We start from the raw sequence: 13,117 nt of genomic DNA on the forward strand, positions 1-13,117 counted from the left end.
AAAGGAACTATGCCTTCACAAGTATCGGGGCAACACCGGATTGTTTTGTTTGATGCACAAGTCGTTGCGACGTCTACTGTAGATCTTAAAATGTTCACTCATGGCCATTATAACTAACATCGACATTGTACAGTTTATATTTTTTTTGGTACATCACAGCTAGTAGAGATGAAACTCAAAGAGTTAGAGAGTTGCCTGCAGGACGTGGACGTATTTGAAAACCCCAAAATCCTTCTCGAGCAGTATCCAACCAGTCCACATATCGCAGGTGAGAAAACCGCTTGGGGAAATTTGAGAGCCTTATGGTGGTGCGAAATGATCTGGTTAACTTTTGACTCTTCCCACAGCATGCATGCTTTACACGGTACAGACTACGTTTGATGACATTGAGGGTAAACTAGTGGCAGATCTGGGATGTGGCTGCGGAGTCCTCAGCATTGGGGCTGCCATGCTTGACGCTGGGTAAGACATACGTCGGAGCACAGCCGTACACTCATGTGAGCCCCATGTCTCACTCTTTGCTCTCTCCACTCCGCAGTTTGTGCGTTGGCTTTGACATTGACGACGAAGCGCTGAACATTTTCAGAAGAAACGCGGATGAATTTGAGGTTGCTAACGTGGATCTGGTCCAGTGCGATCTGTGTTCTCTGGAAGCTGATGCTTATTCCCAAAGGTTCGACACTGTAATCATGAATCCACCATTTGGGACAAAACACAACCAAGGTGAGTACTCAGTCACTCAGGCCAATGATTTTAATGCTGAAACCTAAACTGTTACACACAAAATAAATGCATAACAGCAGTACAACAGAGGACCAGAGACTCCTTACTGTCTGGTCACCTTAACTGTGCAAGTCTCAAAATATTCAATGCTGCACTTCAAACCATAGCATCTGACACTGAACCCCTTTTCTTCACCGTAATGATTGATTCTGAGATTACTGAGAAACGTTTACTATTTGGGAAACTGGTAATGAGAATGACTCAGAGGACATGGGTCTGATCCTGTCAGTTTACTGTTATTCTTCATTTGAAGGAATGGACATGAAGTTCCTAAGAGCTGCTTTAACAATGGCAAAGACAGCAGTTTACTCTCTTCATAAAACATCAACACGAGAGGTAAGTTCAGTTTCTGTATCTAATCCAACTTCTGTGGCAAAACAAAAGGTTTCCAGCTCGTCTTTGAAATAAGTCCGGTCATTAGTATTAATGACATGTAACATAACCGTTTAAGTCGACCTTAAGCACATTTTGCATTTCTGGCTTTAAAAGTTTAATATTTAATCTTTTACTGCTTATTTCATCACAGCACATACAAAAGAAGGCCAATGACTGGGGAGTAAAAATGGAAGTGATAGCAGGTATAAATACAGTAACAAGGAAATGCAGGAGATTTTTTTCAGCTATTACTTTATTGAAAGCCTGACAATGTCCTTTTTCCAAGAGTTAAGATATGACCTGCCAGCATCTTATAAATTCCACAAAAAGAAATCGGTAAGTTTATGTGCTGCATAATGCACACTTCCAGTATGTCTCAAGCGGTATAAGAAAACACATTCACACAAAGACAACCTAAATTCATCTTTACAAATCTTTTATTTGCTATCCACATTTGCAAACCTAAAAAATAGCAAAGCTAATGTTCTCATCACTCAGTGTGGCACACACACCGCAGCTGTCACACATCTTACAAAACTAACCCTAATGTCCTCCTGGTGAAATTAAATTACTGTCTTCATGGTGAATATGATAAAAAAAGTTAAGAGCAACGCAAGTACACAAATAATGAGAGAGGCAAAATATACAGGGACTCAAAAGGACTGAAATCTGACACCAAGCTTTGTTCTTTAGGTTGATATCCAGGTGGACTTCATACGATTCTCCAAAGCCTGAAGCTTTGACTGGAATGGATTTAAGTTGCCTCTGTTTTTTCACTGTTTATAATAAATGTTTTCCAAAAAAAAGATTTCTGTCTAATCTTGTGACTAAGATCCATTTTCAGTTTTAGCAATTTTTGCTGCAGGGCCCTCGGCATCTTCTAGTTCTCTCTTTGGGGCTGCAGGACCTAAAAGAAAATCATGGTTAAAAAAAAAGGTACAAATATTACAAAACTTATCCTACCATCAGTACAACATATGAAGTGATAAACAAAGTCAAATTTACCATCATCCTCCTCATCTTCACTTTCAAATTTTGTCTTCTTTCCTTGGTATCGACTCTTGCCTTGATCTCGGCCACCTCTTCCTCTTCCCCTTCCTCTGCCACCTGATCTTCCTCTACCACCTTTAAGACAAAGCAAATAAGTACTAAATAATACTGCAAATTAATGCTTATTACAGTTTGCTGATAATAGAATATTCCGTATGCATATAATATAGGTTACCTCTGCCCCTGGATCTGCTGTAAGATTCTTGCTGAGCCTCAATGATTTTCTTCAACACCTCCTTCTCCTCCTCTCCTTCGAGCACCTGCCATGCTACACTGTTGTCTTTTATTTTTAATTCCCCTCCGTTTGCCTCTACCGCCTTGTCAAATGCTTCCTTAGCATTTCCATCAAAAAGGAGGGTTCCCTTTTGGAAAAAAAAAACTCAATGACGTCACATTTCTTCACTCTGAGGTTGAAACTTAACTGTGGATCTTTACCTCTTTGGCTCCTCTTGTGAAGTCGACCCACTTTATCTTTCCATGCCCAGAGAACAACTGATGAAAGTCCTCTCTTGATACATTAACAAGTTCTCCTGAAAACTTTAACAAGCAACCAGTCTGTTCATCCAAAAGCAGACCCTGTAAAGGAAATGACACATTATTAATGAGTTGGCTTCATCCTGCAGGTTTATTCAAATGACAAAATGTTAGATTCTTAATACTTGCCATTTCTTTTTCTTCTACATCTTTCTGCTGTTGCGCCTTTTCTCTAAAAATGTTTTTGGGAGACATGATTATATTTTGATAAAGTACACTACATTACTTTAGGGTAAGACAGTCACTTGTACTTACTGTCTAGCCTTTGCTTTCGTCTCCGCTTTGAACTGTTTTCGCTCTTCTGCTTTTTTTGCATGATAGTCCTCTCTGAATGCAAAACCATAATTAGATTAGAAGATTACTGTATTGCAGAAAATAATAGAAAACAGCCTGCATGCCTAATTCAGGTAAAAAATTTGTTCCAGTCTAAAAACACATGGGGTTACCTGGTAGCTAACGTACCTGGATAGCACAAGCATTTCATTGTCCTTGAAGGTTTTTATGTCTGAGCGTTCTAGGAACTTTTTGGACGACTCTTCTGTGTCAAAGCAGATGAACACTGATCCCTGTGAAGAGAAATCATGATGAAACATCCACAAAGCTGATGGTAAATGTTGATTTCAAAGTTACTAAAAGCACAAATCTTACTTTGAATTGCCTTTGCAGGTTTCTCCTCATCTGAATATTTTCTATGGCACCTTTGTCATTTAGCCACTCCAGAATTTCATCAAGGGTAATGTTGAGAGGAAAACCTTTCTAGATTACCAAGAAAAAAAAAACCCATCACGAATCAAGACATAAAGCTTGTGTAAAGTGTATTAATATGGCAAAGCTATATTTTATGACTAATACCAATTAAAAACAACTCTCAAAATACAAGAACTTAAAATGTGGATTTCAGTATGAAAAAGGACATACAATGTACACCGATTTGTGTTTAAGAGCATCCTTGTATTCATCATTCACTTCGGGCAGGGGTTTGTTTAGAGACCTCCTGACTTTTGTCTTGTCTTCACTGAGTTCCAGAAGGCCAGTTTTTGATTTCTGCAGAGATGCAACAATGATGCTGCTCTCTGTAGTTAAAGACTTCAGTCTGTGGAAAGAAAAAAATGTGTCTAATGCTGAATTAAATTAAATATAAACAGAACTTTGACCTGATGCTATTACAGCACCCCAAACATTTACCCAAGTCTGACAAACCTGTTGAATTTAAGCATTGTCTCCAAAGGCACCCAGCCATCATCAAGCTGCAGTTGTTCTTTGAGAAACTTGTCCCTTGGAAGATTATGATCCCCAAAGTAATACTAGCAGTGAAGATAAATAAACAAGTTAGAAGGTAAATGGAATAGACTCTTGCAAAATATGAATACAAAAGGTATAAAGTACCTCTATTTGTCGGGCCACTTTCATTTCAATTGGAGACATCTCTTCTTGATTTTCTGCCATGATTGTTCTATTTTGCAAACAGCAACCCAAATGTCCAACACCTACATGAGCCCATGAGCAACACAAAAAACAAAACAAACACTCATGAGCAAAACAAAACGTTTCTGTAGCTCATTCTATTTAGATTTGTGAACCAAAAACATCTTGAAGTCAGCCTACAGTAAACAACCGCAATTCTGCTAAATGAAAATTGGCTTAATGTTTAGTAGAGTTTATTTATCATTATTGTTGTGAAACCTTCTCTGTAAAATTCAACAACTAAAACTGTTGATTTATGATCTGTTTGTTGGAGAAAAAAAAGCCACTGAAGACATTACCACAAGCTTTGCCATATTTTAATATGCATTTTAGCTATTGTAAAGTCAGTAACTGGTTTATAAAATATGTATGTAATAAACAGCAAAATCCTACACACAACACTTCACAGTGAGCCACCAAAATAGTGTAGTGTGTCTTTTTGGTTTGTGACACTGATTAATTTAGGCTATACTTATAATAAAGCAACTTAAAATTATATGGTCCCCAAAACATTACAGAGATTGGGTACATCTTGACACCGTAAAACAAATCTAGCCAACCATCTGAAAGCAAACGAGCATGAAACACTGACAGGCACAGAACACTGGCTCGTGCCGCTGCATACATACACCATGCCGCTGCAGCTAGCCTGGAGGCTAAATGCTAGCTGAAATTATATGCAGCTGGAATCCAGCCAGGCTGTCTGATCATTCGCTAAAATATTTCACTTAATTTGTTTTAAGGATCTACCCAAGTTAATAACGCAGTTTATTCAATAGTGAATAGTGACAATAGTGTAAAATTAAGATTGGCAAAAAAATCACGTTTGTTGAGACAGTCGTTTTCATCGTGTCTAGCTTTTCAAACAAACAGGACGGCAATATCGAACTAATGCGACGTTTTACCCATCAGAATTACGGGGTGTTTAAAAAGAGACAAACGCTACTTAACACACGTAGTTAAGTTAAGAACGTAGTTCATACTTACAAAACGCTGAGTCTTTGCTAGCGGCAGTTATACTGTTTAATCACTACTGTGCTCGCACGTTGTGAAACTGCGTGCTACGGATCCCAAGGAGGACCAAAAGAAGCGTGCGGCGTTCGCGGTCTCCTTTTCTCACTTCTGCTACTGCACTAAATGTGTCCAATGTCGGGCCGCGAGGTGGCGCTGTAACCTAGCAAAGTCTTCTTCTTCTTTGGTTTATTTCGGCCATGACCTAACTTAGCAATACTCAACTTTACAGTAGGATTTTTACAGGAAGGAACAAATAACAGATGTAACAATTTATTTAATGAAACACCAGCATTGTGTGTGTGTGTGTGTGTGTGTGTGTGTGTGTGTGTGTGTGTGTGTGTGTGTGTGTGTGTGTGTGTGTGTGTGTGTGTATAAAAATAAGAATAAAAGTGAGTAAAACTGTCACTGTCATCCTGAGGTATCGTGACATACTTGGCAAATGTGGACTTTAAAAAAAAAGTGCAAAAAAAGTGTTAGCGCTCCTGGAATGTGCACTGAATACCATTAGATTAATTTGGCACAACAAGACAATAAATAATGACCTGCGACTCGGGAGCTGGCACTAAACACCGTGGACACAAACGCATCCATGTGATCTGGCCGGGCTGGGAAGGCTGCCCACTATCTCCCATGAGTCCAGCTCAGGGTCATACTTCTCAAAGCTCTGCAGATAGGTCCCTTTTGAGTAGGAGTACCCCCCCGTGACGTAAATACAGCCGTTTATAACCACAGCCCCACACTCCATCCTCCTCTCCTTCATCGTGGATACGGAGCTCCACTCGTCTCTCTCTGTGTCGTAGCAGTCCGCGATGGTCGTCTGCCCACCCACCAAATACAGCTTGTTGTTGAGGGACACCGAGCAGAGGCCATATTCTGAAAGCGGAACATTTAGAATTAGTAACGGGCATCTATCGTGCTCTCGCGCTGGTTTTTCCTTTTGCTCATACCTGGATTGGGACTTATGGTAACGATACTCCACTCATTGACATCTGGCCTGTAGACCTGGATTTTTTCATAGGTGCAGCTTCCTCTGTATCCATAGTGGCCTCCAGTCACATAGATTTTATCTCCCATTACACAGGCTGTGGCATTTCCTACACCTTCAAAGGGAAACAGGAGTGATATGTATAGTTTCATCAATCAATCATGTCTTTAAATGGCTGAGTAAACATGGAATGACTGTGTTTATCTTTATTCATTCATTCACGTAACCATAACCCTGTATTTTGCATACCTTGAATCATTTTGGCCACAGGGGACCATTTCTTTTTCAAGGGATCGTAAAATTCCGCGTCTCGCACCGGAGCTCCTCCTGTGTAGCCTCCAATGGCGTAAATGCAGCCATGCAAAGCCACAGAGCAATGGTAGTACCTGGCTGTAATCATGGGGCAGCCCTCGCTCCAGTGGTCATAGTCGCAGTTATAAATCAGAACCGTGTCCAGAGCCTCAACCGTGTGGGTCCTGTAGCCACCGGCCACGTAGATGTTGGCTCCCAGCAAACTGACGCTGTAGCTCTCTCTGGCAGGATCGGGCATGTCGCTCCCCTGCACCCACGTGTTGCTGACAGGATCCCACACGTGGACTTCACTGAGAGGATGCCAGTAGTATCCGCCGATGATGTACATGCTGGGGGGCATTTTCCCGCCTGCAGCCGCGCCCTTGCCCCCGGAGCGTGCAGCCCGGGTGACCATGGATTTGAATTTGCCCTCGCTGCTGAGCAGGCGGTGCGCGTGCGCGTCTAAACTGGCCTTGAAGTAAAGCTCGTCCAGGTCCAGCTGGATGGAGCTCAGCAGATCGCCGGCGAGGTGAACTCGATTCTTCAAGTCATAAGTCACCCACTTGTCCACGGCATCGATCAGCACTTCGTCCCGCTGCACCGTCCGGCTCTGGGCGGCCAAAACCGACTTCACCCTCTCACAGTCCAGCTCCACGAACTCCTCCTGCCGAATGAGCTCCGGGAACCTGCTCAGCATCACGCGGCGCGCCTCCCTCTCCAGCCCGGGACACAAGTGCAGCTGAGCGAAAGCGTGCATCCCCAGGCAGTTGTCCACGTCCAGGAGGCGCACGAGGAACTCCTCGCACGCGCGCTTGACGGGGGCGAACTGCAGCAGGTCCGCAGCCTCCAGCAGGCTCTGCACGTTCGCCTCGGTGATGCGCACCTGCGCCGTGTACACGTAGTCCACGAGCGCGCCGAGGACCCCGCAGTGGAGCCCGCGCAGCTTGACGACGCCGTGGGTGCGCTCGCGCATGTCGGCCGTGAACATGACTTTAAAGTAGGAGCTGCGGGCCGCCAGCAGCGCCTTGTGGCAGCGGAACACCTGTCCGGACTCGTCACATTGCAGCGAGACGTCTGCGAACAGGCCGCTGGCGTAAAAGCGCCGGAGCGCGTCCAGCAGCTCCGCCGGATGCTCGGCGTCCAAGAAGTCGTGCGTGTAGATTTCGCTTTGTTCATGTGACATCTTATCTGAATAAAACAGAGACGTGGGAGCACGTGAATTCATGGCTAGGCGGCAAAACGTTCAGCAAATCAGTGTTCCATTCGCATCGTATGTGTATTCAAATATATGTAGTAATGTACACGTACCTCTCAGCCTGTTTGGGTATTCAAATATATGTAGTAATGTACACGTACCTCTCAGCCTGTTTGGGTATTCAAATATATGTAGTAATGTACACGTACCTCTCAGCCTGTTTGCATAAATCGATGTTGTCCAACAAAAACAACAACAACAACAGTCGACCGCGTCCCCTGGTTGAACGCTCCTCTCCCAACACATGAACCTCAATTTAGCTCTGGCAGGACGGTGGAGGCAGCTCTATCCTATTTTGGTATTTGTGTGCAGCGTCCGTCCCCCTCCTCCTCCCCCTCCTCCCCCTCCTCTCCCACAGCGCTACGCTCAAGTCTCCACCGGCAGGTCCTTGACAAAGCCAAGCGACCACCTAATGGAAGCACCCACCGCCGCTCGTTTCTCTCCCCGATCCTAAATTTACCCCCCCCCCCCCATCCCCGGGTCCCGTGACGCGCGCTCCCGCTGCGCGCGCCAGTGGAGTCCAACAGGCGGAGCGGCGTCACTAACAGAATACAAATCTTACACAAATGAGCATCGCCTTCAATGAAGCCAGCGAGCAGCCGCTGTTCACCACTCGCGTTCCCCCCTCGTTGCTGTGGTTGCCATGGTTACCACGGCATTGTGAACCCAGTTCTACTGCGGCCGGTGCTCGAACTAATCCTAACAAGGATTATCGGCCCCAGTGCGCATGGACTCAGTTATAAGGAGCTACAAGGTGCTTTCCCAGATTTCTAATCCAAAGGATTTCACAGGGTTTTGCACTTTTCCTCCACTAGCCTGCATGTATTTGACAGCCAGTACTACGTAAGACAGCATGCATACGTCATCACTTTGCAGTTTTCCTAACTAATATTGGTGGTTTAAGTAACATACAGGGTTTTATTGAGTTGTATAAATTGTGATGCATCATCTTTTATGAGTTTGATTTGCATCACAAACCGTTACTTGCCAACAGTTGTTCCCAGTAACGTGATCCAGTACCTTGGTGTTATTTTTTTTTTTTTACTTGAACAGTTACTCCACAGCTTTTGGACCGTGTTCTGAAGGGACGAGTCGGCGCCTGTTCAGCCGAGCAGGTATTTGAGAAACAGTAAAAGCAACAGTCAGCAGCCGGCGCTTAAAATGTTACACGTTGCTTTTTTGTGCGTTTTATTCTAAATCCACGTCAAACAGCAAAACCGAACAGTACGCGACACGGAAACGTCTCGTTTAGCAGGAACGTTATCAAAATACAAGTTTGAAGCTTCAAGTGTTCAAGTGACGTCTAGAGTTGTTAGCTGTAAACTCTAAGAGCATTATTATAAGACTTGACGACGTTAAGGTTTCTTCATGTTGGGTGTCTGTGCAGCTGCTTTTGTCTTTCAAAGGGCGACTTGTGCTGCGTCCTTAACCAAAGTCTTCAAGGCACCGAGGTCTCGCAGGGGGGACGACAGCCCCACACAGTACCACAGCTCTCCAGTGCGGTCTATGGGAGAGGTGAAGGACTCGATCTCCGCTCCCTCTGTGGCCAGAAGACCTAAACAAAGAACAACCGAAAAGAGAAAACCAGCCTCAGTGTAAACTGCTATTTAGTCCCACAGTCATAAATCAGCACCACTTCACATCTTTATAGCCTGGAGAATCGTAGCGTTCAGGCTTTGCTGCTATCCTGATCCTACCGGCCACTGAGGACAGGAGCTGAGGGCAGGCGGAGGCCTTGAAGAACAGCAGATTCCCCGTGAGCGACACCGGCTGCCGGAAGGCGCTGCCGCTCAGCTCCAGCAGCACGGGCGCGCCGCCCTGAACCGCCCCGGCGGCCCGGTAGCGCCCGCCGTCGGCGGCCACGACCTCCACCCGGCACGCGGCGCCGGCGGCCGCGTCGGACGCGCCGTGGGCCTGGTTCACCGTGATCCCGGACTCCTGGGCCAGGCTCAGCACGTTCACCAGGTTGGGGCAGGAGCCGGATTTGTTATCCAGCAGCCCCACCAGCACCGCGGAGGTCACGTAGCCAGTGGAGGACTTCATGGCGTCGCCTGGTTTGCAGAAAAGCATCGTACAGTAGGTTTATTCTTTCCCAAGCTGTTTCACGGTCACACCACTAGAGGGAGAACTCCTCTGTTTTGCCTATGAGTCAAGTAGCTGGGTAAAAAGCAGGATGAGAGCGCTTTTACCTTGAGTGGTGATTTGGACCTGGCTCAGTGGTCCCTTTCCAGCGGCGCATGATTTCAGTACAGCGCCCACCGCCTCTCCCAGTTTGATCAACTGGTGGGACTCCTGGCAGAACGCGTTGGCCAGAACCTGCGCGTTAACCTGCAGAGGAACGCGCGCGTGAGCTTCATCTGCTGAATCTACAGAAGCCCACACAGCTACTGATGGAGCCCAGCACCACAATCAGTACAACATAGCCTATGAGTGTGTACAAGCAAACCAGCATGTAGATCTCAGACCTCTGCACTATCTCATCTCTGTGGCTTTGGTTCTAACCCTGAAAATCGACTGTCCAGCGCCTCGACCAGACACACATCTGAGCCATCATAAACGTATCAGCTGAGCGCTAAACTCTGAACTCTTGGGGCCTGTATGACCTAGTGGCTCCATCAGGCCATGGACGGAGGGGGGAAAGAGGCTTCGCAACAGAACCTACCGCTCCGACCAGGTTCTTCCCCTTCACCATATCCACCACCTGGAGGGCGATGTCCTCCCCGCACCGCGCCTGCGCCTCCTTGGTGCTGGCTCCCAGGTGGGGGCAGCTAATGACGTTCGGATGGTCCACCAGCGAGCGATTCGTGGGCGGCTCCTGCGGCCGGATGACAAACAGGTTAGGACGCGACCAGCGGCACCGCCGCCGCTCCGGACGGGCCCGTGCGCTTGCCTCAACGAAGACGTCCAGTCCCGCTCCTCCGCACTGTCCCGACTCCAGCGCTCTGAGGAGGGCGTCCTCGTCAATGATGCCCCCCCGGGCGCAGTTCACCACCTTCACTCCTCTCTTGCATTTGGCGAAGGACTCGTCGTTGAGAAGACCTGAAGCACAAAAAAAAAAAAACAGGCGTTGTAGAGACTGCGATCGGCTAAAAATGCCCGTCAGTAAAAAGGTCAGGGAGACTCACCGACGGTAGACGGCATGAGGGGAGTGTGGACAGTGATGTAGTCACACTGAGGCCACAGCTCCTCCAGCTGCATCTGCTCCACCCCCCAGCTGGCAGACACTTCAGGCGGGGTGATTGGGTCATAGCCAATAGTCTGCCAAGGAAATGTATTTAAATCATCAATTTAGCTCCGTTTGAATGCACTGCGCAGTGTAGCGTAGTCTCGCCCACCTTCATGCCAAACGACTGCATCCTGGACGCCACTTCTTTTCCTATCCGTCCGAGTCCGAGTATTCCGAGCACTTTCCCGTACAGCTCTGCCCCCATGAACTGCAAAAGTAGGAACAGGAGGCCGCCTGTGAGGGCCAGAAGTGCCCGGATCAGAGTGTAACATCGCATTACTGCCGAGTGGACGAGCAAAGGGCTCGACCATGCGACAGTAATGGCTCCGTGTGCTGCGGGCAAACACAGGCCCACGCGCAGACCCACCTTCTTGCGGTCCCAGTTGCCCTGCTTCATCGACATCGCGGCCTGCGGCACATTTCTGAAAGCACATTTACACATTGAGGGACGGCAAGTCGGAGGACGCGGGCCACCGCCAGCGGCGCCGCTCTCACCTGGAGAGGCTCATCAGCAGGGCGCACGTCAGCTCGGCGGCGCTGATGGTGTTGCCGCTCGGCGTGCTGCGGGGAACAGCCGACAGTTAGCGCTCGGACGGCGCGCCCAGAGAAGCGTGCGCGGGCGCGAGCGAGGCCTACTTCATCACGATGATGCCCTTCCGGGTGGCGGCGTCCACGTCCACGTTGTCCACGCCGGTGCCCGCTCTGCCGATGATTTTGAGGTTCTGTGCCGCGTGGATCACCTCCGCCGTCACCTTGGTTGCGGACCTGACCACGAGGCCGTCGTAGTCCTGCGCGGGTGAGGAAGGCGTTTTTGTGTTATTCATCCAAAGTGAGTCCAGGATCAGTGGCGTATATGGATTTCAGCACGAATAACGACTAAAGTAGCTCATTGACAAGAGAAGTCCTGATCTCTGCTGTAGCGTAACCATGGCAACGCAATGCAGCTCAGTTTGTGGCTGAGGAGGTTTGTTACTGCAAAGATGCTAAATATGAAGTTGCTGTTGGTGCGGATGATACAATAAAGAGCCTTTAGCGGCAATGAGATGCAGACGTGGACGTTGTTTTGTAGAGGAAACTATTGAGGTTATTTGAATAATGATTGCAGTCAAATCAAATAAAAATCAACATAAATAACAAAAGCGAAGCCTGTGTCTGAGTCTGAATAAAACCTCGGTGTTAATGATCATGTCTTGATGGCTACTGTTAAATTGCTACTGACAGATGCTGGGTTTGAAGGGGGTCGATGACGCTACATCACCCTCAATCATAACTCTACTGCAGCTGAGCAAAGGGTGACCGATGCACAGTCAAGGCTGGGACGGGAACAGTGGATTGTTGTCAGACTTTTAATCCAGTAGATCTAACTCGCTCACCGCAGACAGGTTCATCATCCAGTACTTGTTTGTGCTGAATGCATTCAGATGACAAATTGCGATGGGAGAACCGGTCTGAGGCACCGGCAAAGTCGGGGATGAGTTGCATCAGCCTGCGAGGGGCGGTACCAAGCTAAAAATCAATTGTCTCAACTCAGCCCCGGTTCGACGGGCCAGATTCTCAGATCATCATGTGAGCGCTAATAGTGAAATGGAAAGCACGCAGCTTTCATTTAACTCTGCGCGACGAACCCGTCTGTCTACGCGAGCGAGCACCTCCCCCGGTGCCACGAATCACGGGGGACCAAGGTTGGCGCAAAGATGCGTGTGGCGCAGGGATAAAAGGCAGCCGCCGCACGCGAAAGCAACAGTGTGGTAAAAGGAAAAGTGCAGCTCGTACCCGGATCTCCGCGATCAACGCATCCTTTGTCATGTTCTGCTTCTCCGTCACTCGGATGCCGTTCTCCTCCAGGATCGCCCGGCAGCGCGGATCCACGCTCTCGCTGATCAGAACGGTCTTGACGCAGATCGGGGCCATCTTTTCTCTGCGAGGGGGCTATTTGGTGGGCAACCAGTGCGTTGAATGGTCGATGCCTCGGCGGAGTGATGGACACGCAGCAGCTTTCCCTCTGTTGCTTTTGAATGGTCGCCTGCGCGTAAAGCCGGCCCCTTCCAGAGGAAACCCGCCTCCGCCGCTATGACGCGACTCGACGCGCTGGAAACCGGCTCTGATGAATACCGGAGATCACCTAGAAGTAGTAGAGCAC

At 47.6% G+C, this 13,117-nt stretch overlaps 4 protein-coding genes across 4 annotated transcripts; 1 reads left to right on the forward strand and 3 right to left on the reverse strand.

Moving 5' to 3' along the window:
• Window positions 1-19: 19 nt before the first annotated feature.
• mettl5 (methyltransferase 5, N6-adenosine) lies at window positions 20-1,966 on the forward strand. The gene is made up of 7 exons (XM_029136032.3): window positions 20-268; window positions 348-462; window positions 539-723; window positions 1,037-1,119; window positions 1,310-1,361; window positions 1,445-1,494; window positions 1,852-1,966. Exons 1-7 carry the CDS (start codon window positions 169-171, stop codon window positions 1,891-1,893), a joined length of 627 nt encoding a protein of 208 aa, XP_028991865.1. The 5' UTR covers window positions 20-168; the 3' UTR covers window positions 1,894-1,966.
• ssb (small RNA binding exonuclease protection factor La) lies at window positions 1,578-5,335 on the reverse strand. The gene is made up of 12 exons (XM_029136031.3): window positions 5,194-5,335; window positions 4,129-4,229; window positions 3,943-4,046; window positions 3,661-3,835; window positions 3,391-3,498; window positions 3,205-3,308; window positions 2,998-3,069; window positions 2,872-2,914; window positions 2,644-2,784; window positions 2,384-2,570; window positions 2,164-2,283; window positions 1,578-2,065 (listed from the first exon to the last, which is right to left on the reverse strand). Exons 2-12 carry the CDS (start codon window positions 4,186-4,188, stop codon window positions 1,986-1,988), a joined length of 1,194 nt encoding a protein of 397 aa, XP_028991864.1. The 5' UTR covers window positions 4,189-4,229; window positions 5,194-5,335; the 3' UTR covers window positions 1,578-1,985.
• Window positions 5,336-5,477: 142 nt separating this feature from the next.
• On the reverse strand, window positions 5,478-8,095 carry klhl23 (kelch-like family member 23). Its single transcript, XM_029136030.3, has 4 exons — window positions 7,901-8,095; window positions 6,455-7,684; window positions 6,168-6,320; window positions 5,478-6,093 (listed from the first exon to the last, which is right to left on the reverse strand). Exons 1-4 carry the CDS (start codon window positions 7,995-7,997, stop codon window positions 5,783-5,785), a joined length of 1,791 nt encoding a protein of 596 aa, XP_028991863.1. The 5' UTR covers window positions 7,998-8,095; the 3' UTR covers window positions 5,478-5,782.
• An 812-nt stretch (window positions 8,096-8,907) lies between these two features.
• phgdh (phosphoglycerate dehydrogenase) lies at window positions 8,908-13,068 on the reverse strand. Its single transcript, XM_029137662.3, has 11 exons — window positions 12,751-13,068; window positions 11,614-11,765; window positions 11,473-11,538; window positions 11,345-11,399; window positions 11,087-11,185; window positions 10,877-11,009; window positions 10,642-10,790; window positions 10,414-10,566; window positions 9,941-10,079; window positions 9,449-9,802; window positions 8,908-9,306 (listed from the first exon to the last, which is right to left on the reverse strand). The coding sequence occupies exons 1-11, from the start codon at window positions 12,886-12,888 to the stop codon at window positions 9,152-9,154; spliced, it is 1,593 nt and encodes a 530-aa protein (XP_028993495.1). The 5' UTR covers window positions 12,889-13,068; the 3' UTR covers window positions 8,908-9,151.
• Window positions 13,069-13,117: the final 49 nt, after the last annotated feature.

The sequence above is a fragment of the Betta splendens genome, chromosome 21 (genome assembly GCF_900634795.4).
Source record: "Betta splendens chromosome 21, fBetSpl5.4, whole genome shotgun sequence".
NCBI classification, from domain to species: Eukaryota; Metazoa; Chordata; class Actinopteri; order Anabantiformes; family Osphronemidae; genus Betta; species Betta splendens.

Bases quoted from the DNA above. Each gene is read 5' to 3' on its own strand.
- phgdh (XM_029137662.3), bottom strand. From the start codon at position 12,888: ATGGCCCCGATCTGCGTCAAGACCGTTCTGATCAGCGAGAGCGTGGAT. The intron at 11,539-11,613 runs GTAGGCCTCGCT...TGTTCCCCGCAG, and splicing joins AAGGGCATCATCGTGATGAA to CACGCCGAGCGGCAACACCA. The intron at 9,803-9,940 runs GTAAAAGCGCTC...TCTGCAAACCAG, and splicing joins GGTCCAAATCACCACTCAAG to GCGACGCCATGAAGTCCTCC.
- klhl23 (XM_029136030.3), bottom strand. From the start codon at position 7,997: ATGTGTTGGGAGAGGAGCGTTCAACCAGGGGACGCGGTCGACTGTTGT. The intron at 7,685-7,900 runs GTACGTGTACAT...TGTTTTATTCAG, and splicing joins TTATGCAAACAGGCTGAGAG to ATAAGATGTCACATGAACAA. The intron at 6,094-6,167 runs GTATGAGCAAAA...TTCCGCTTTCAG, and splicing joins TACCATAAGTCCCAATCCAG to AATATGGCCTCTGCTCGGTG.
- mettl5 (XM_029136032.3), top strand. From the start codon at position 169: ATGAAACTCAAAGAGTTAGAGAGTTGCCTGCAGGACGTGGACGTATTT. The intron at 269-347 runs GTGAGAAAACCG...CTCTTCCCACAG, and splicing joins AACCAGTCCACATATCGCAG to CATGCATGCTTTACACGGTA. The intron at 1,362-1,444 runs GTATAAATACAG...CCTTTTTCCAAG, and splicing joins AAAAATGGAAGTGATAGCAG to AGTTAAGATATGACCTGCCA.
- ssb (XM_029136031.3), bottom strand. From the start codon at position 4,188: ATGGCAGAAAATCAAGAAGAGATGTCTCCAATTGAAATGAAAGTGGCC. The intron at 4,047-4,128 runs GTACTTTATACC...CTTCACTGCTAG, and splicing joins AAGTGGCCCGACAAATAGAG to TATTACTTTGGGGATCATAA. The intron at 2,915-2,997 runs GTAAGTACAAGT...AAACATTTTTAG, and splicing joins ACGAAAGCAAAGGCTAGACA to AGAAAAGGCGCAACAGCAGA.